At 31.5% G+C, this 22,730-nt stretch overlaps 1 protein-coding gene across 1 annotated transcript in view; it reads left to right on the plus strand.

Moving 5' to 3' along the window:
- The window catches only part of LOC134709918 (transport and Golgi organization protein 1 homolog), a 29,084-nt gene extending 10,377 nt beyond the window's left edge, over window positions 1-18,707 (plus strand). The window contains exons 9-27 of the mRNA XM_063570042.1: window positions 80-113; window positions 624-712; window positions 1,680-1,757; window positions 3,011-3,121; window positions 3,580-3,651; window positions 4,238-4,342; window positions 4,831-4,862; window positions 5,921-6,011; window positions 7,577-7,696; window positions 8,486-8,576; window positions 9,179-9,317; window positions 9,764-9,865; window positions 10,121-10,181; window positions 10,474-10,509; window positions 10,853-10,920; window positions 11,794-11,876; window positions 12,172-12,250; window positions 15,643-15,962; window positions 17,534-18,707. Of these exons, the coding sequence (XP_063426112.1) occupies window positions 80-113; window positions 624-712; window positions 1,680-1,757; window positions 3,011-3,121; window positions 3,580-3,651; window positions 4,238-4,342; window positions 4,831-4,862; window positions 5,921-6,011; window positions 7,577-7,696; window positions 8,486-8,576; window positions 9,179-9,317; window positions 9,764-9,865; window positions 10,121-10,181; window positions 10,474-10,509; window positions 10,853-10,920; window positions 11,794-11,876; window positions 12,172-12,250; window positions 15,643-15,962; window positions 17,534-17,601 (1,779 nt within the window). The 3' untranslated portion in view covers window positions 17,602-18,707. The remainder of the gene's footprint in view (window positions 1-79; window positions 114-623; window positions 713-1,679; window positions 1,758-3,010; window positions 3,122-3,579; window positions 3,652-4,237; window positions 4,343-4,830; window positions 4,863-5,920; window positions 6,012-7,576; window positions 7,697-8,485; window positions 8,577-9,178; window positions 9,318-9,763; window positions 9,866-10,120; window positions 10,182-10,473; window positions 10,510-10,852; window positions 10,921-11,793; window positions 11,877-12,171; window positions 12,251-15,642; window positions 15,963-17,533) is intronic.
- Window positions 18,708-22,730: the final 4,023 nt, after the last annotated feature.

Below are 22,730 nucleotides of genomic sequence, written 5' to 3' on the forward strand. Positions count from 1 at the left end.
TGTATCCATATCCAATGAAAAACATATGGATATTATTATATCTTTTTTTCTCCAGTTTATGCCATTTTATTTGTTGTAGGGAAAGAAGAAACCAAAGAAGACAGACCCAGTAGGTAGGTGTAATGTATACATAAGGTTACATGGTTTAAATGTAGACTTAAATTCAGAAGAGAATTGTAATGCCAGAGAAAGTAAATTGCTAAAATTGGTATGGGTAAATAAAAATTTACTTCCATGCTAATTTTTGTGTGTGACATATCATCAAGTGAACAAATAACATGCCAAATTTTTTCGTTATGAAATTTATAAGAAATTCAGATGTAACCTCATGAAAAATTACACATTATTTTTATACAAATTTTGTGAAATGCTCACTTGTACTTACAGATGTCTTTGTTTATGCTAACTTGTTTTCTTAGCATTTAACTTATAATTACCCACTTAATATTCATACAGAAATTAAGTATTTTTTGGCAGAACCGGAAGCAGTCTTCACTGTAAGCCACTCCTCCAATGCCCCAGACTAGTAAAATGTTATTTAAACGAAAGTTTTTGCAATACATTTGGTGCAGACTGAGAATGTAGACAAAAATGATAGATATACATTGTTTTGTTTCTTTCAGTTGTGGTCAGGGGTCTTGAAGAAAAGTTATTTATAGCCACAAAAGAAAGAGAAAATGTTGAAGATGAACTTGAAATATCACAGAAAAGGGTAAGATTTTCATCATTTAACACTTTTAAAAAAACTTTATTTTGATATTTTTACTTTTTTCTGACGTAGTCGGTATAGTTTCGGTTTGTGCCCTTTGAACATAAGGATGCTTAACTATGGCAACAGAATACGCATGCTCGAAAATCCTTTCTATGATTGGACAAAATGCTGTCATGGTGGGTGATTTGGTTGTGTTTGAAAAAACGTCTCGTTAATTATATCGGGATGGAAAGCAAGTGAAAAACTATAAATATTTGAACTAGATCTTACAAAGATTTATATTTTTATTAAAATAATTGTTTCTCCAATAGGTCTTTGCATCCATGACAGCTGTTTATTCGGGACAATTATATAATTTTAATGTAAACTTTGTTGCATCATTGTTCCTCTGAACATATACTCAAATTTAAATACATCGGATATCTTTTTTAAAGATAGTTCTTGTTTTATCTTTGACCGTCAATGTATTAGTCAACCATTACTACTTATGGTTATTTCAATGTCATATAATTGTCATATCAATGTATTGTGTAGATTTTGATCAACTTACCGGTACCTTGTCAAAATAAGGACAGTGAAGTTTAAAAAAGAGGAGATTATATATAGAGGCAATAATTGTAAACTTAAGTTGAAGAAAGATGGACAATACCTACAGAAACATATTTGTGCATCATTTTTGTCAAGCCTTCCACTGTAGTCAAAAAAACAAGACTAAGTGATCCTACATTCCGTCGTCGCAGCGTCCACAAATATTCACTCTGTGGTTAAAATTTTGAAATTTTAATAACTTTCTTAAACTATACTGGATTTATACCAAACTTTCAAATCAGTCTTTGTATAAAATTAAAAAAAAAAAATGAAAATTGTGTGATAAATGCAACCACTCCACAATTAATGCATTTGAGTGCCACCCATCCCCCAACTATAGTAAATTTTAAAGCAACTAAATACAATTTATATTTCATAGGTCAAAGAGTTAGAAGAGGAAACAAAATTACTGGCATTATCATCTGGTGATGTAGCAACAGAAATTAACAAGTTCAAGGTTAGTAAAAGGATTACAGCAGAATGCATGGAGTGTGTAGGTAAAGGTAATCTCTTTTGTTAGCTTGCTTGTTAGCTGAACTGTGAAGTCATTGTTAGGTTAGGTAAACTACCACCCTTTAAGAGAAAACTAGTCCAAGAGATAACCAATCTATCTGTCTGCAGGACTAGTATAAAATCAAGCTAACCAAAGATATAACCTTTACCTACACACACAATGCAATCAGCTGTAAAACTGTAGAAGCACTGGTAAAATGTGTAGAATTTGTAAAACAATAGAAAGAAAAAATATCAGATTTTAAAGTAACAGCTTAAGACAACAAGTTTGATATACTGACTCCAGATGTTTATTTCTTTCAAATTTTGTTTTTATTTGTAATCCCTTTTTTACAACGTAAGATTACAATTTATTCTACTATTTCATTGATTTTTTTAATGTCAAAAGGTAAGTATTGTTTAGAAACTAGCATTGTCATGGTTCACTTAATAATTTGTTTTATTACATTGATAAAGTCTTGTATTTTCACACCTCAATTGAAATTCACATTTATCAAAGCATGCATTCATTTCTCAATATACTATCAAGTCGTCATATTAGTAGTATCTTCTCTGTCCTTTGCTGTCAACCTCTGAAACTGATATGTAGGTTATGATTCTTTGTCAGCATCTCCTATGCTTACAGGCCCGTAGCCAAGAATTTCCAAAGGGGGGTTCGTTTGACTCACAAACTCGACTTTAACAGTCACAATTCGAACAGAACATCGACTTTAACAGTGCTTATTTGTTTTCAAGGGGGAGTTGTTCGAACCCCCCCTGGCTACGGGTATGGCTTATTGTTTATACTTTGATGCAAGTGCAAGTCTTGTAATGAAAGTAATCAGATTTACAAAAAAAATAAATGGAAATAAAAAAATCTTTCATTACTTCTTCATCACTAATGGTTATGTTTTATGTTCAATGTATTTTCTCATAATATTATTGATTCCCAGACAATAGAAAATAAAATATAGAAAGTAATAAGGTATGCTAAGATTGAGAATGAAAATGGGGAATGTGTCAAAGAGACAACAACCTGACCATAGAAATGACAACAGCAGAAGGCCACCAATGGGTCTGCAATGCAGCGAGAAATTCCTGCATTGAAGACCCATTGGTGGCTGTATTTTTTAGGAAACATTAATTTTTGATGGTTTTTTTATTTGGATAATCAATGAAGTGTTAATAATTACTTGAATCTGTTTTATATTTTTACAGACCTTGATAAAAGAGTATGAGAGTTCTGTGTCATCCCAACAAAATGAGATAGATAAATTAACTACAGAATTGTCACAGAAAAAGAAAGAGACACAGACCAAGTCAAATAAAGTAAGTAACATATAGATATAAAATGCACTTTCAATATACCAATGAAAATTAGTAGTATATTTTTATAGGTTTCCTGCACATAAATACTGCAAGGTATCAGTTTTGGGCCACATTGGAAAACTTTTTGGTGATATTAGTGAATGGAAAATCTATTTAGATAAAAAGTTATAGGTAAAATCGTAAATTTTGATTTCTTTTGAGGCATACAAACAAAACTGTTTCCTTTGATACATATACAAATTCATACTTTTTGACTTAACAGTATTTTACCACAAATCTAAATATAAAAGGGGATTAAATGATTCTTATCTTAACTACTGTTGAAAAATTTTAGTTTATATCATTACAAAGCTTTTATGTTTAAATGTTTTTTTTTATAATGTAGAAAAGTTAGTATATTTTATTTATATACATTTTTTTTTAATATTTTATTTATATAAATACATTTTTTTTTAAAGTTTGATGAAACACAGAAACAGTTAAAGAAGAAAGAACAAGCAGTTGAATCAATTTCAGAGAAACTGAAAAATGTAAGTAAACAAAATGTTATCAGTCTCATTTTAGAATAAAAGGATTGTATGATCCCTTCCCTACCTATATACCAATCAATAGAATGTTATGCTATTGGATATAGTTTGATATTCTCTTATAGAAGAAATATTTGTTATCAGATTTATTTTGAATAAGAGATGTGAGACCGCAATTTAATACCAAATGTTGTTTAGTGTTCAACTAAAAATTTAAAAATAAACTGTTGTTTCCATGCAAATTCTTATGAACCCGTCAACCAATATTCTTAAAATTTAGATATGGTATTACTGGTGACATAATGATCAAGGTTGATATTGAGTTTTCCGTTTTTGTCGTTCAGGAATTACAGTCCATTTCAAAATACAGAAATTGTTGGATAAGTTTGACAGCCCAATCTTTGATATTTGCTAAGCTTATCCAGTTGAATTGTCACAAGGAAACTATTATAGGATTTAAAACAAGTCACCTGTTTTCATCCTTTCATTCTTTTGATCTACATGTTAATGAATGAGTTAACTAAATAAACATTTTTATACTAAATCCTTTGATGCACAATGACATTTATACATGTAACTATTTTTTCAGGCTAATAAAGAACTAGATAGTGTAAAGTCTGAACTGAAGTCAGAGAAAAACCAGAACAGTTCTCTGACTAAACAAATAGAACGGCTAGAAGTTAGTAAACAACAGGTATGTTATTGTATTAGCGGAAATTAACAGATATCTTCTTTATTGAAGACTTCATTAATGTTCCTAATTATATCCCACATAACAACACTTCATAGAGTATAATGTTGTTGACATGTCTGTCCCTCTGTTGGGCAGTCCATCATTCCTGTTCTTGTCATCGCAAATCCTTTGAATCAACAGAATTTCCTGAATATTGTAGATAATAAGGACATAAATCCAATAGAAATTATTTTAAGTTGACATTAAGAGGAGTTATGAGTCCTTTAACTTAGGAATCTAGTGAGCTTTTTGCCCAATGTTGAGGTGTGAGATATGTGAGTGTGCTTGCAAAGGTTCTTAAATTTTGCTTTGGAAAGCACATAAACATGAAATTTTCAGCAAAGTTAGACAGAAAATTTGTTGCTTTGTTTCTTTCTTTGTTAAAACCGCCAATCATGAAATGCTAGAGATTTGTAGATTTTAAATGTTGGTCTTTTCTTTTTTTCCAGTTATTGAAAGAAGCAGAAGATTGGAATGAAAAGTAAGTTATTATGGTATAAATGTCAGGGGAATAGAATATGGTATAAATGTCAGGGGAATAGAATATGGTATAAATGTCAGGGGAATAGAATATGGTATAAATGTCAGGGGAATAGAATATGGTATAAATGTCAGGGGAATATATATTTCAACATGGGATCAATAAAATTTATGGGTTAATACAAGGAGGGTTTTTATTAAAAAAAATAAATAAAAGCAAACATTTTAATTATAAGTCTTAAGTGGTATTTAGAATGTGTTTTAGTTTCCTGTTGTATGCATATTTACTTTTTAATATGCTAAAAAAATATATGAAAATGTTTAATATGTGCACGGGGGGTCTCTTCCTATATAAAGGTATATACATATGTGCCGCTGGAATGGGTCCCTTTTTTTATCCGTCAAATATATCAATGGGGTGCAATTTTACCGAGGAAATATATCAATAGGTAGTAATTGATTGATTGTGATATATCATGGGTACTATTTGAGCTGATAAATATATGAATGGCCCGTTATGATTTCGCTGTGAAATATATGTATAGATAGGGATTTCACAATTATTCAATATATGAATGGGGGTGTTTTTAAAATCCCAGCTGCACACCTGTACCCAAAATCCCATGTTGAGACCCCCCCCCCTGTGAATATATGAGACAGTCACCCAACCACTTAAAATAAGATTAAAATATGTGATGGTCAATAATACATTTGTATGATGTGATGGTCAATAATACATTTGTATGATGTGATGGTCAATAATACATTTGTATGATGTGATGGTCAATAATACATTTGTATGATGTGATGGTCAATAATACATTTGTATGATGTGATGGTCAATAATACATTTGTATGATGTGATGGTCAATAATACATTTGTATGATGTGATGGTCAATAATACATTTGTATGATTTATCAGTTGATTTGTATGATTTATCAGTTGAATTTCACTGGCACTAGGATTTTTTGTTCCAAAAAAACTTTAATTTAAAACTGATAACATTTTAAGTAGTATTTAAACAAGCACAGAGGATTTGAATATGGTTATTTTTCAGACATCAAGATTTAACAGAGAGATATGAGACATTACAGAAAGGTCAAACACAAGTTCAGGAAGATTTGGCTTTTAAAGAAAATGAATTAGAGGTATGATATCAATTTCTAGAAAAATAAGAATATAAAAGTAATGAGGAAAGGGTATGATTGCCAATGAGACAACTCTCCACCAGGGGACAAATGACAAAAAAGTTTACAAATATAGGTCACCATACAGCCTTCAACAATGAACTTAATCCATATCTGCATAGTAAGTTATAAAAGGCTGAAAGAAAAAACGTATAACAATTCAAACAAGATTTCTGTACAAAACAATGAAGGAAAAGAAATCTGATGCACAGCAATGAACGACAACCACTGAGTTACATGCTCCTGGACAGGCAAAAACAGAATGTTGCCGGGTTATAATTGTTTGTTTGAATAGTTAAGTTAAAAATACAAATGTAGGACAGTTTCTAGGTTATTTTAAAAATGTTAAAGAAATATGTTTTTAATGGAAAACTCTAAAAAGTTTGATAATTCATTGCCTTATTGTACACATAATTATACAGTGAAACTTCTTTAAACCGGTCCCTCTTAATACCGGTTCTCCCTTCATACCGGCCAAAACCGCAAGTCCCGGCCGGCGTGTATGTAAATAAACGGTCAGGTAACCTTATAAAACCGGCCACCCCTTTAAACCGGATACCGGCCGTTATTTGTGTATTTGTGTAATCAAAATCAATAAAATATCACCTCATAAAACCGGCCTTCTCATTTGTAATCATTAGTCCATATATAATACTGTTATATAAACAAACAAGTTAATCCGGTCAATTAGACACCTGCATGGACACTGAGTAGTGTTCACCTGTCAATGTCAAATCAATACCCGAATAAATTATCGGTTGAGAGATTTTGATCTTCACCCACGCTAATCAATGATGAAAGTTAATTATCATTAAATGTTTTAGCTTGGCTACTTTATTTCATCATTTAAAAAAAATTATAAAATTTTTAAAATAACTCACTTTGACTTTTGCAATTAAATCGTAATTCGTTATTGTCGGAATATTATTTTGAAATGTCTTTAACCTTTTGAGTTTATTTAAAGGGTGTGTTATTAGTATGAGGTGTGATGATTTAATGTGTATGTATTGATTATGAAATATTACAAGAACATCGTATGGTATGGTACCGATGAGTGGAGCTGTAGATTTTCAATAATATGAGATATCGATATTAAAATTGTTTTGTTATATAGTTGCATTTTATTTGTTATTCCTGCATAATAAAAAATAATAAAGATACAAATGATGTTTTAATATTTATTTCATAATCAATTTAGAATACAAAGCTAAATTTACACAACAAAACAAACTTTATGATTGAGGTACAATACATGGTAAAAAAAACAAATGCACACATATTGAAGGGAAGTAACTCTTATATTGAAGGGAAGTAACTCTTGTTAATTTCAAATTCATTAAACCGGCCACCCCTGAAAACCGGCCGAATCCCGTGGTCCGACGGGCGGCCGGTTTTGAGAAGTTTCACTGTACTTATTTGAAAAGATTTTTTTTAGAAATTTCTGTTTGTATTTGTTGGAGGTTTTCAGAAATTGTTTCTTATATTAAACTGAGACAATTTTATGAACATTCTTATTATGGTTTCAGGTTTTACGTGATTGTTTCTTGCAAATGAAAGCTTTTGAGAATGAAGATTCTGAAGACCAAGATGAAACAGATAGTACAAGTATACAAGATAAATTAAAGTCCATGATGGATGTATCGGGTGTAAGTGTTGATGAAGATTCTGTGTATTTGAAATTTGTTTTGAAAGAAATTTAAATGCTTCAGTTCAATTTGACCTTGTTTTGATTTTCTAGAAAAAATATGTCAACAAGCATTTTATTATGAACAGAATATATCAAATATTGTCCTTATCTAACATATAGCGTATGCCTACATGACAGTTATCTGCACACAGTTTCTAATAGATATAGAATAATAGGTAGTTGAGTTTTTGATACTGACTATATCATGTGGAATATCTAGACGAGCCCGTTAGGGGGAGTTAAGATATTCAACATGATATAGTCAGTATCAAAAACGCAATGTTATGACATCACGCAATGTATTGCCTAATATTTTCAGTGATACAGCCAGTACGTTGATACTGGAAAATATTAGGCAGTAAGATCAAAGGGAAAATATACGAAATACCAATAATTTCAGTTATAGATCTAAAAGGATATGCAAGTTCATAATAATTGAATATAATAGTTGATAAATTTGTAAACAGGAAGTGGTTAAGCCAATCACATGAAAATAATCAACAGTGTAATAGATATAGGAAGATTTGGTGTGAATGCCAATGAGGCAACTCTCCATCCAAATAACAATTTCTAAAAGTAAACCATTATAGGTCAATGTACGGCCTTTAACACAGAGATTTGGCTCACACCAACAAAAGCTGCAAAGGGCCCCAAAATTACTAGTGTAAAACCATTCAAACAGGAAAACCAACGGTCTATTGTGTCTTATTTTATGATGGTAATGATATTTTGTTTATTATGATTTTAGGTTAATGCTAGGTTAAAAACAGTAGAAGATGAAAGAAATATAGTACAGAACAGAATTGATATAGAAGTTCAGAGTAGAATAGACATGGAAGGTAATATACAACTGTTACAATGCACAGCTTTTACCCCACTAGAACCAAAGTTATGAAAAACTTAAGAAAGATCTGATAGCTTGTATTTTTTAGCTAAGAAGATAATGAAAAACATTAAGATATAGGGTATCCATCCTTGACATAAAATAAATATGCACTGCAAAAAATACACTAAAAGCACAAAGTCACAGTGAGGCCTTCAACACTGAGCAAAAAAACTTTCACCTAAATGCATTTATATGTTTTTCTAAATTTTCAATCGTTCAGAAAAACCAAAATTTATAATTATTTGGAAAACAATTTGTCTTATTCTGAAAGATAGATTCATGAATGCATTAAAAGAATTTGTGATTTGGCAAGGGGAGATAACTTTGGCACAAAATGATAAAAATTAATAGGTGTCATTGACAGTTAAGAAGCAATCCATTTCTATAAATGATCACAGAATTATTGTGTCATTCATTGAAAACATATGTATGCTTTTATTTTTATATATGTTGTTTTTTCAGCGTGCTTTCATTGAAATACACCTATCTCTAATTTTCTATGTTTATTCATATCCTATAACTCCATTAATGAATGTTAATGTTTATTTATTGCAGAACAAATAGCAGAATTAGAAAGAAAAATGGAAGGTTTAAAAACAGATAAAATGAAAGCTGAGAGACAAAGTAATGAAGCTACAACCAAATTAAATGTTCTTACCAATTATTTCAAAGAAAAAGAAGCTCAATTACAAAGGTAATTTATCTATTTGACTTTCTTTTCCTATAATAGACAATTTGTATGCCCCTGGCATGTTCTAGTAGACTTTTTGCAGAATTGCTTAAAGAAAATTCCTAAATTTGTTTTTAACTCATTAAAGTGCCATTTGTTGCAAATTCATAGAAGTTTAAGGATAGTATTTCACTCATGGTCTTAGCAGCATCATTCTGCCATTTCAATGCAATTTGAAAAAATAGTTTCTTAGTTACAGAAATTATATAGTAGTAATAGTCCTGTTCATTGTAAATGCATTAGATTTCTCATCCACACACATACTGTATACTTGTAGTTTGAATATATGCATTTGAAGAACCATGAACTTAATCAGAATTTTGAACAGTTTTTAAACTAGATTTGTAACTGTAGCAGATTTTTTGTTGTATACATAAAGGGATGAATTTTAATGATTTTTTCCCCCCCAGAGAATTAGGTGAACAAGAAGCTTTAAAGAAACAAAACAAAAATAGATTAGAAAATGCAGATGAAACGGCCAAAATGGTAACAGAAGAATTAGAAAGTTACAAGTAAGTCACCATTGTAGAAAAATATTATGTAGGACCTCCAAATATTGAGTAATTAACACTATGAAGATTGAAGATGATAGACTTGAAAAATAAAATTGATTAAATTTTGAAATAGTTATCAACTTTTATAAAAGTTTTGAAATGAATCAACACAAGAAAGATACTGATCCAAAAAAATTAAAATGTAGCAATTTTAAAATATGTGTTTAAAAACTAATTTAAATGTATCTACTTACTCAAAACATCTATTTACAGATCACAAACAGATGACCTGAAAAAAGAAATTTTATCTGCAGAAAGGGATTTCAGATCTCAGGTAATGTAAACACACTGTATAGATAAAAAGTTTTTCCTATTATTTCAATATTTCAGGTATTTTGATATATATTTTCCAAAACATTTATATTTTTCTTGTTTCTTTCTATCTACGTATTACCTTCACTCATATTTGTACAAAGAATTAATTTGTAGTCCTTTCACTGTACAATAATGTAGTGATTATTTCTATTTTCTTTTTTCAGAGAATAATACACTAGAGAAAATTATCTACATGTAAAAATAAAATCGATTTGGTATGTTGTGATTCATGATTTTTGTGTATTTTACAGATAGCAGCTAACGAAAAGAAAGCCCACGATAACTGGGTAAGTTATAATTATCTTGCTACACTCCTCCCTTCCTATACCCCCAAAAAACATATTATAGACCCTTTTTGTGATCAAACTTATTTTACTGAAACATAGACAACATGTGATGTTTGTGATATTCGAAATTCTGTTAAAAAAAATATAGGTTCTTTGATCCAATTGTTTCAGAGGTTATCTGGTTTATAGTGATTACCAAATTTGTGCATGCTCTTTTAACCTGATATAATTAAAATTAATTAAAATTGAATAATTATAATACAAGTTGTCATCTTATCATTTTAGTTGCAATAAAGTAGTTAAATATGAAATTAATAATTGTTATTTTGAATTGTTTTATTAGTTATCAGCGAGGGCAGCCGAGAGAGAATTAAAAGAATCAAGACATGAATGTTCAGTATTAAGACAAAAGTAAGTTGTCTGTCTCTGTATTTCCTTTTGAAATACAGAGCAGAATATTAGCATTACATTAGTTTGGGTTGTTACTTAAAATTCAAATCTTTTTTAAAGAGGGTGTCCATGGAAAAACCAGGCAGTGGATGGCACATGACATATTTTGTTTTCAAAATGTGTTCATCTATTTCATATCACAAGTTCATTCTTTCTCAAAGTTAAACTTTGTTTTTTTATTAACTGCAACAAATAAAGAGAAAAAAAATACATGAAAAGCACTGAAAATTAATTGAAAAGTGGAAATAACTCTTCATTTTGTACAAAATTTTGTTACATTGTTAGTGAACTTTAAAATCATTTTCTGAGCCATCCACTATTGATTCAAAAATATCTTTGACATATTCTTCCTATGTATGATATAAACATTGCATTGGAACCAAAAATTCAGTGGGAAAAAAGGAACAAAAATATGTTGTGCCACCCATATCATAGGATTTGCCTGATATTTACTTGGACAGCCTCTTTAAAAGTAAACCACTGGTGTCAGTCACATGTTTTCAATGCCTAGCAAATACTATGGATTATTATTTGTTGTATATCAATTTTAGTTGATTTCATGTGTAAAGGTGAACAACAGAATTTTCAATGAATTACACATTTACTAAAGGTTCGTATGCAGATTTTTGAAAAAAAAACACCACAAAATCAGGCATCTATGAGAGTACATGTAATTGTTAATTTTTTTTTTTTTTTTTGAAAGAAATAAAGATTTGTAAAGAAACTTTAATTCATGATATTCAAAATATGTAATTTCATCAAAATTTTATTTTAGTGTTTCTTATCAAAGAATTGTCTTTTGTTAATTTATCTCAATTTATTTACATTAAATAGATTAACAGATTTAGAGAGAAGATTAATGCAGGGCCCTAGTGGTTTGATACGACCGTTACCAACACGAGGCATGCCTCCTCCAGGTAAATTATATATAATTACAGTACACACCAGTTAGGTTGTATAGGTCTCACCATATGATTCGGTCAAACTAGAGCTATACTTATAAATGCCAATACTTTTATGTGATATGTTCAACATGGAATTTTGTTATGTTGTCTCGTGAAAATCTAAACCACATCTCATCTTTTAAGTGTGGCAATTATTATTTTCTAATAGATTAAGCTTTAGAAAGGTAAACCTAACCCATAAATCTTAAATGTAAAAAGTATAAAATTATTATTCTAAATGTTATATTATCACTGGATCTTTTGACAGGTATGATAAATGGACCATTACATCCATCAGACAGACCAGGATCACGGAGTGGGCCGTTCCCACCACCTCCAGGAATGAGGTAAGTCAATGCCATTCCCCCCACCTCCAGGAATGAGGTAAGTCAATGCCATTCCCTCCACCTCCTGGAATGAGGTAAGTCAATGCCATTCCCTCCACCTCCAGGAATGAGGTAAGTCAATGTTATTCCCTCCACCTCCAGGAATGAGGTAAGTCAATGCCATTCCCTCCACCTCCTGGAATGAGGTAAGTCAATGCCGTTCCCCCCACCTCCTGGAATGAGGTAAGTCAATGCCATTCCCCCCACCTCCAGGAATGAGGTAAGTCAATGCCATTCCCTCCACCTCCAGGAATGAGGTAAGTCAATGCCATTCCCTCCACCTCCAGGAATGAGGTAAGTCAATGTTATTCCCTCCACCTCCAGGAATGAGGTAAGTCAATGCCATTCCCTCCACCTCCTGGAATGAGGTAAGTCAATGCCATTCCCCCCACCTCCAGGAATGAGGTAAGTCAATGCCATTCCCTCCACCTCCTGGAATGAGGTAAGTCAATGCCATTCCCACCACCTCCAGGAATGAGGTAAGTCAATGCCATTCCCTCCACCTCCAGGAATGAGGTAAGTCAATGCCATTCCCACCACCTCCTGGAATGAGGTAAGTCAATGCCATTCCCACCACCTCCTGGAATGAGGTAAGTCAATGCCATTCCCACCACCTCCTGGAATGAGGTAAGTCAATGCCATTCCCACCACCTCCTGGAATGAGGTAAGTCAATGCCATTCCCACCACCTCCTGGAATGAGGTAAGTCAATGCCATTCCCACCACCTCCAGGAATGAGGTAAGTCAATGTTACTTTGGGGTAATCCATCAGACAGACCAGGATCACGGAGTGGGCAATTCCCACCACCTCCAGGAATGAGGTAAGTCAATGTTACTTTGGGGTAATCCATTAGACAGACCAGGATCACGGAGTGGGCCATTCCCACCACCTCCAGGAATGAGGTAAGTCAATGTTACTTTGGGGTAATCCATCAGACAGACCAGGATCACGGAGTGGGCCATTCCCACCACCTCCAGGAATGAGGTAAGTCAATGTTACTTTGGGGTAATCCATCAGACAGACCAGGATCACGGAGTGGGCCATTCCCTCCACCTCCAGGAATGAGGTAAGTCAATGTCATTCCCATCACCTCCAGGAATGAGGTAAGTCAATGTCATTCACACCACCTCCAGGAATGAGGTAAGTCAATGTCATTCCCACCACCTCCAGGAATGAGGTTAGTTTGGGGTAAAGTTTGCATGAAATGCAATCAAAACTCTATGGTACTGACTTGATCTCTAAATTTTCCAAGTTGATCACCTTATAGTGCATTATTACTAACATTCTATGCATCCAGAAATTTATCAATGAAATATTTACTCAGATATTCAAGTTACAAAATGACAGTATACTTGTCAAGAAAAAACATGAAGGTTGCAGGAATCTAATATCAGTTCTAAGAATATCAATGATGTCATAGTCACAGTCATCTTTTTAAATTGGAGTTAACTTCTTTTGTCCAGATTTGTAGTTGAATCAATCACAACCATTGTCCAATACTTTATACATTGCAATATTTAGTTTTACTTCAACTGATAAATTTAATACAGCAATTTTTACCCATCACTTTGATATTACATGGAACTAAAGGTTGTTCCAAAATACACATGGGACCCAGGGAAGACACTTCCAAACTTAAATTATGGATGGGTATCATCTATATTTTTGCATAGATGAAATGTAGGCAAAATTTTAATTTGACTCATTAAAGTGCCTTCCCTAAGTACAATGTATGTATCAATGGAACTGATCGAACTAAAGAATTTAAAAATATATATTTAAATGTACGGGTATGTAAAGTTTTATGGATAAATGGGATAACAAATTGTATAAGACAGCTGCATGTCACATTTAGAGATTATAATTAATGTTATTAGCTCACCTGGCCCGAAGGGCCAAGTGAGCTTTTCCCATCACTTGGCGTCCGGCGTCATCGTCCATCGTCGTTAGCTTTTACAAAAATCTTCTCCTCTGAAACTACTGGGCCACATAAAACCAAACTTGGCCACAATCATCATTGGGGTATCTAGTTTAAAAAATGTGTGGCGTGACCACGTCAACCAACCAAGATGGCCGCCACGGCTAAAAATAGAACATAGGGGTAAAATGCAGTTTATGGCTTATAACTCAAAAACCAAAGCATTTAGAGCAAATCTGACATAGGTAAAATTGTTTATCATGTCAAGATCTATCTGCTCTGAAATTTTCAGACTAATCGGACAACCCGTTGTTGGGTTGCTGCCCCTGTATTTGTAATTTTAAGGAAATTTTGCTGTTTTTGGTTATTATCTTGAATATTATTATAGATAGAGATAAACTGTACACAGCAATAATGTTCAGCAAAGTATGATTTACAAATAAGTCAACATGACCGAAATGGTCAGTTGACCCCTTTAGGAGTTATTGCCCTTTATAGTCAATTTTCAATCATTTTTCGTAAATCTTAGTTATCTTTTACAAAAATCTTATCCTCTGAAACTACTGGGCCAAATTAATCCAAACTTGACCACAATCATCTTTAGGGTATTTAGTTTAAAAAATGTGTGGCGTGACCCGGTCAACCAACCAAGATGGCCGCCATGGCTAAAAATAGAACATTGAGGTAAAATGCAGTTTTTGGCTTATAACCCAAAAACCAAAGCATTTAGAGCTAATCTGACAGGGTTAAATTGTTTTTCAGGTCATAATTGATCTGTTATGAAATTTTCAGACGAATAGAACAACCCTTTGTTGGGTTGCTGCCGCTGAATTGGTAATTTTAAGGAAATTTTGCTGTTTTTGGTTATTATCTTGAATATTATTATAGATAGAGATTAACTGTAAACAGCAATAATGTTCAGCAAAAAAAAATAACAAATAAGTTAACATGACTGAAATGGTCAATTGACCCCCTAAGGAGTTATTGTCCTTTATAGTCAATTTTTAACAATTTTCATAAAATTTGTAAATTTTTATTAACATTTTTCACTTAAACTACTGGGCCAAGTTCGTTATAGATAGAGATAATTGTAAGCAGCAAGACTGTTTAGTAAAGTAAGATTTACAAACACATCACCATCACCAAAACACAATTTTGTCATGAATCTATCTTCTTCCTTTGTTTAATATTCACATAGACCAAGGTGAGCGACACAGGCTCTTTATATAGAGCCTCTAGTTTATTGTAGGGATGATGACATGAGAGGATCTCCTGGTCCAGTACGATTACCTCCCACTGACCTGTAACATTTAGAGATTACAATTAATATTATTTATTGTAGGGATGATGACATGAGAGGATCTCCAGGTCCAGTATGATTACCTCCCCCTGACCTGTAACATTTAGAGATTATAATTAATATTATTTATTGTAGGGATGATGACATGAGAGGATCTCCTGGTCCTGTACGATTACCTCCCCCTGACCGACGTGGACCACGGATGCCACCACCAGAGATGAGATCTCCCCCTCCTCCAGATAGACATGGAGGACCAAGAATGCCACCTCCTGATCTCCGATCACCACCACCATTTGGCAGAGGACCACCTCCTCCAATGGACAGAAGGTCACCACCACCTTACGGCAGAGGGCCACCTGGTTATAGAATGCCTCCGCCTCATGATATGCTTCCTCCTCATTTACGAGGACCACCACCACCTCGTTCTTCCTCGCCCCCTAGAATTGATCCATCAGGTAGTAGGAGTGGCTTTGGGCTTTTGTTGATGTTACTACCATAAACTCGTTACACTTTATTTTATTTTTTTTGTTTGCAAAGCAATCTTTTTAATGCTAGTTCCTGTGGCTGGACTTACGGTTTATTTCCCTTGAATAACTAAGAACATCTTATAAAACGTATTTTTATGAAATTTGATTAGGAAGATAGTTATATATTTTACTAACTTTACCTCAGATAATCATCTTTGATACAATTTTAGTTGAATGAAGTATTTCAAAACATTTAATTGTGTTAATCCATTAAAATCATCATTTCTACATTTTTTTTTACAAAGAGTTATGGTAGTAACATATTTCACAATTTAAGAGGGTATGATACAGCAATTATTTTTGCCACTAGATTTATAGTATTTTTATTTTCAATTATATCTTACATATTTATATATTAAATTTATTGCTTCAAACTTAATTATAAAAGGAAAACTTGTCAAACTACAAAAAAGTTTTTTTCCATTTTTAGGTAAGACAGTGGTACTTAAAAGTTTTACTGAAAACTATGTGTCAAATTGTCATTTCAGGACAAATACTAATTACTTATATTTCAATTTTACATATTTATGATGGCACAGTGATGACTAATTATAGCATCCTTTTTATAAATCAATAAAAAGTTACATAATTTCAAAAAGATTGGAGAATATTCTAAATAGTAATTTCAAGGGCTGTATATTATTGCTTGTATCATACCTCTTCTTATACAATTATGCATGGGTTATTTTATCGGAAGAAATCATTTTTTTATTCCCTAGCATGCAGGGTATACATAAAGCTTTTTCTGCTATCCTAGATCATCTTACTCATAGTTTAAGAATGCCATTGAAAATTACTCAAAGATTGAGAAAGTGAACTTTTAAATAGTTGATCAGAACTACTTGTAAAAGTCATTATTAAGTTTTTACTGTTTTGTTAAATTTTAAAATTCATAGTTTTATTTTGAATCTAATAGATATAGGAAGATGTGGTGTGAGTGCCAATGAGACAACTCTACATCCAAATTACAATTAATAAAAGTAAACCATAATAGGTCAATGTAATGTTTTCAAAAGTCAGTCTGCACCGTTAGCCACTAATCCAATGCCCCAGACTAGTAAATATTGTGTAATAATACTAGTGAATATTTTCAAAATTTTATATAGTTATATAGGGACAAGTTTTGATATTTAGTTTCCGTACTAGTAGATGAAAAAGTTTTTGGCTCAGTCTGCAAAAAGATTTGATGCCGGTGAAATCACAAAATATACTTATCTATTATCATACAATGCTGGATTAAAAAACAAATCAAACTGGTTTGAAATAAATAATTCTTTAAGTGTTAGCACTAAGCTCAAAGCTAATACCTCCTTTTGACTGATTTAATTCAATATGATCACCATAATTATGAAATACTTTTTGATATAGATGTAACTTTGGAAAATAACCATTTCTTGATTTAAAGTTATGAATTTACTTCTTTATATGTCTTGTTTGAATGCACTCGTCATGAAAATGATTTGTCCTGAAATAAACAATTTATGAAATTTAATTTTCAGGGGCAGGGACGACCCGTCACAGAGAACAAGATCAAGACCACACCCAAAGACAGTCAAGTCAAGTCTGATATAGACAATCATGTGATTATATGACATCATAGACAGTCTAATCATGTGATATAACATTTATGGTCATGTGATATTACATATCTGATCATGTGACATATATATCATAGATGGTGCAGACAAGAAGCTCAATAAAATTGTATTATGAACAGGGTTAACCAAAGTCATCAGGAGTTCAGTTGGTCTGTGTGATTTACTTCTAGTCAAAATACTAACATTTTCATAAGATCTCTTGAGAATAGATATAAGCCTTCTGACAATGTCACATGTTTGGATGATGAGTAGAGTTTGCAACTTTTGTTTCATATCATCACAATTATAATGTTTCTTTTAGTATAGTAAAAGGTGATTTAGATATTTACATTTATCATTGTACTGTTAATTTTGAAGTGCCAGAGATTGACAAAAGTAAAAAAATGTCATGTTTATTTGAATTTATGATAGTAGCTAGAATAGATGAAAAGTTAACCAACTAGTGGTCTAGACTGCTCTGTACTGACCAAATTAGGGGACATCTACAAAGTTGATATTATGAAATGTTTTAACCAATCATATAAGTGCTTAAGATTTAAATCTGTCTCGTGAATGTCATGTTATGTCACAAAAATCAACCTTATTTCGGGATAGATGTTAATAAAATGACCTTGCTTCATATTTTACATTTGGGTGCATGGTAATGATATAAGAAATATATTCATAGTAGATTTACAGACTATTTAGTAATTTTAATCATATTTGGGAAGATTGTGACAAAATGTTTGTAAGTTAGTTTGTCTAGTTTGTTTGTGTAAATTGTTCACCTTATTAGATCCACAAATTCCTGGACCTACAGGATTAATGCAATTTACATGTCTGTTGTTCTTTTCACGTAAAATGAAGTACTGAACACTTCAGCATAACTTAGGATCAATTTTGATTGGTAGATTTGAGTGCACAGTGAGTCACAGCGTTGTAATTTTTTTTCCTATAGTGCAATTTCATTATCATGTGTTTGATTATTTTGTGGTTGTAGTTAGCAGTATTTTATGGCAACTATTTATTTACTCTGTGTTCCAAGATTCCTCAAAAGATTTTAACTTAATTTCTTTATTAACAACACACATACCAGAGATTTCAGTGGCGGATCTAGAAATTTTCATAAGTGGGGGCCCACTGACTGACCTAAGAGGGGGCCCGCTCCAGTCACGCTTCAGTGATTCCCTATATAAACAACCAAATTTTTTCCTAAATCGCCTCTGGATTTATTTTTGTGCCATATTTATAAAAAAAAATATTTAAATCTTATATGCTACCATATACTATTAATATTTAAAGTGGTTACTCTTCAACATCACCTTGGGACGCACAGGAATTCTTTTTTTAATTATCAATGTGTTTATCTTCAAAGCTTTTATTTCCTTTATTTTTGAATCAAGTATGTGTAAATGTTAGTGTTTTATGTGTAAAAGTGCTTCAACCTTTTCTTTGTGTCTATCATATTTTGGTATTCATTGGAAATTAAAACAACTAATGTGTTTGAAAATGTTTCAGTGATGAGTAATCATAGTTAGTTCATTTAAATGCCATTGAAGATAAATTAAGTCAATTATCTTTGTTCAAAGTATGAGTGTGTGGAGAGAAAGCAATAATTGAGAGAATGAGTGAAGTTAGGGAAATATAATGTCTACTGCGATGCTGATCAATAACATAAATGGTACCAATTTTGATGCACCAGATGTCCATTTTACAAGTAATGTCTCTTCAGTAACACATGTACTCAAAGTAACGAGCTTTTAATTGTCTTTTGTGAATACCTATTTATTATGGCCGTCTTAAAATAATTTTAAAATGTGATTATAATGGCACTGATGTTATAACATGTAGTTGATATTATAAATGATAGGCAAGGGTAAAATTCCTGAAAAATATTCTATTGTTTCAAAATTAGTATTGAATTTCAATATGACAGTTATCCTTAGAAATTGATCAGATCATGTTCTAGTTTATTGTTATACTATAAAGCTTTCCGTCTTATCAGAGATTTTAAACTAGCTGTCCACTTTATTTAATGATTGGTTGGGATAAATGTATTTATATGCTAAATGCAATCTTGTTAAAATAAGTTCTCATCACTTGCTCCTCGATTTTTTATATGTCATGGGGCTCACACGGCGACATATAAAAAATGGAGGACCAAGTGATGAGAACTTATTTTAATAAGATTGTGCTAAATGAATAATGGCATCCACTGTTTTTTTTTTATGGACAGAACCAGTTCATTTTTTGATGGCATTTTTATATTTGTTCTATCAAACAGAAGGGTCAGTATATTACTGAATCCTGGTTTACTTATTCGGAGAAAATTATTTAAGAATTATTTTGAAATGTTATTTATTTTATGTTAGGTAAAAAAATGAAAAATTTCTTTAACAACTATTCTGTCTTTTCGATGTTTTATTATTTCATTATTTCAAGTACTATTTCGTTTCTTAGTTTTTCAAATTTTTGGAAATAGTGCATGATACTGTATCTAAGATAACGAAATAATGTTTCAAAATAATGAAAATAGAATATTGAAAGTAGGATTCGGTCTTTAAACGCCTGTTTTGATTTTTTTTAGTAACACTTTTTTGAACCTAAAATTGAATGTTATTATACCAGAGCAATTGAGAAAATAGGTAATTATATTTAATCTAAAGTAATATATGAAATGATAATCAATAAATAATTCTACTGTCCTTTTGTTGTATTTAAAAAGAAATCTTGATTATGATGTTAAGTATGTTGTTATTTTGATAAATAATCCTCTGTTGAAATACTCAAGACAACAATGTTGTTATCCGTATGTTGTTCCATAAAGATTTACAAATGGGTAAAGGAAGTTTATAAACGGTTGGATATTGGGTGCACATCTTATATAAACAAGATATACACAATGCATACATTCAATTAGAGATCTGGGAGACTTTGAGTAAGAAGTGAGGTCCAGATGATAATAAGACTAAATTGTATTAAAAAAACATTTTTTGACTGAATTTACAGTATCTTTGACATGATAATAATTGTTTTGATTTTATTCCATTCTTCTATAATTAATCAAACTAATATTGATGTATTTTCTCTGAAATCAAAATCTACCTATGAATAGTTAATTCAATGCCTGTACTTATCTTTGTGTTTTACATAAATATGATATGTATCTAATTTCACAGTAGATAAATTAAGTTTGTCAAGATTTTATTATGGTTGTAGTCGTAGTCATCACCTTGTTATCTAATTTCAATATTATTAATAAATATTACAAAACTCAAATGCTGGTTTATTTTGATATTGAAATCAAATAACTGAGTTGATTGTCAGCATTATTTTTGTCTCTCTTGTTATGAAACCTATAAAAAGACCATTTAAATCAAGCTATATGACTGATGTTGTCCATTCCGTAACACTTTTAAATTTTCAACCAAAATTAGTTCAATGAGTTCAGCATGAATATTCATATTTCTGGGAGTCAAAGGTTGGGTCATTTCATAATTTAGAAATACGATAAATGCCTTACTTTATTAAATCTGTGAAAATGAAATCAGTCTGAATATTATTTGTTAGTGACTTTTTATTTGTTTGTTTGTATAGAATGTGAATGAATTACATGTAAATGAGATGTAAATTATTAATAGTACATGTATATGAAAGTTTATTTATATGTGAATTATGTGAGAATTTCATTTGTCAATTGACATTAAAAATGACAATACAAATAAAATGATATTTTGATTAGTGTTTTAGAATTTGTATTGATATACTTTTGCCCTGTCCCAATATTGGAAATGCTGTTGTGGTCTCATGGTACTTTGCTCACCTTAGGTATGGAAGGACATGGGTCTGATTGGTGCCTGGGTCAATACAAGTCTTGCTGACTCTGTGCTTGGCATCTTGTTTTCGGAGATATAAACCAGACTAGTTGGCATTTAAACCAAATAAAATGTCCATGTAGGGGCACAAATCTTTCTTATGACGTTTCATCAACATTTTATCATACTGCATATAATTTGCAACCATCTCCTGTCCTTAGCTTTCACTCCTGATTTGTGGTTTGTGTTTTGGGTCATTTATTAAATTATCAATTAGTAATAGGTTATCTTAATTGCCCTAGAGTACCTGCATTTCACAATTGTTATCAAAGGTACCAGGATTATAATTTAGTACGCCAGACGCGTGTTTCGTCTACACAAGACTCATCAGTGACGCTCATAACGCTCATAATAAAATAGTTATAATCCAAACAAATACAAAGTTGAAGAGCTTTGAGGATCCAAAATTCCAAAAAGTTGTGCCAAATACGGCTAAGGTAATCTATGCCTGGGATAAGAAAATCCTTAGTTTTCCGAAAAATTCAAAGATTTGTAAACAAGAAATTTATAAAAAAAAAAATGACCACATAATTGATATTCTTATCAACACCGAAGTACTGACTACTGGGCTGGTGATACCCTCGGGGACGAAACGTCCACCAGCAGAGGCATCGACCCAGTGATGTAAATTGTTATCAAAGGTACCAGGATTATATTTTAGTACGCCAGATGGCGTTTTGTCTACATAAGACTCGTCAGTGACGCTCATATCAAAATAGTTATAAACCAAACAAATACAAAAAACACAAAATTCCAAAAGGTTGTGCCAAATACGGCTAAGGTAATCTATGCCTGGGATAAGAAAATCCTTAGTTTTCAATTCAAAGTTTTGTAAACAGGAAATTTATAAAAAAAAAATGACATGGTTTTACTTGATGTAACCTAGCTACCCCTTTCTTAAAAAAAAATGTGTTTAAGAAGGAAAGGAAAAAAGAAGTAAATTTGAAATTGATTTAAAAATAGATTAGATTACAATAAATATAGTTTGTTCTTAATTAAAGCAGAGACATATATGTATGATATGGATCTGATTAAAGAAATATACACTGTAAATTTAGAAATTATTGCGTGCATTTATTATTGTGATTATGTCTTTTTAGGCTTAAATGCGATTTTAATTTTTACGATTTTGAGAAAAATCCTGTTCAATTCATATAAAATATTTCAAAATGCGAGTTTAAATTATTGCGTTTACAACTCAGTCGCATTTTTCGCAATAATAAAAACCTCACATTAATTTCTGA

Source organism: Mytilus trossulus, chromosome 3 (genome assembly GCF_036588685.1).
Source record: "Mytilus trossulus isolate FHL-02 chromosome 3, PNRI_Mtr1.1.1.hap1, whole genome shotgun sequence".
In the NCBI taxonomy this organism is placed as follows: domain Eukaryota; kingdom Metazoa; phylum Mollusca; class Bivalvia; order Mytilida; family Mytilidae; genus Mytilus; species Mytilus trossulus.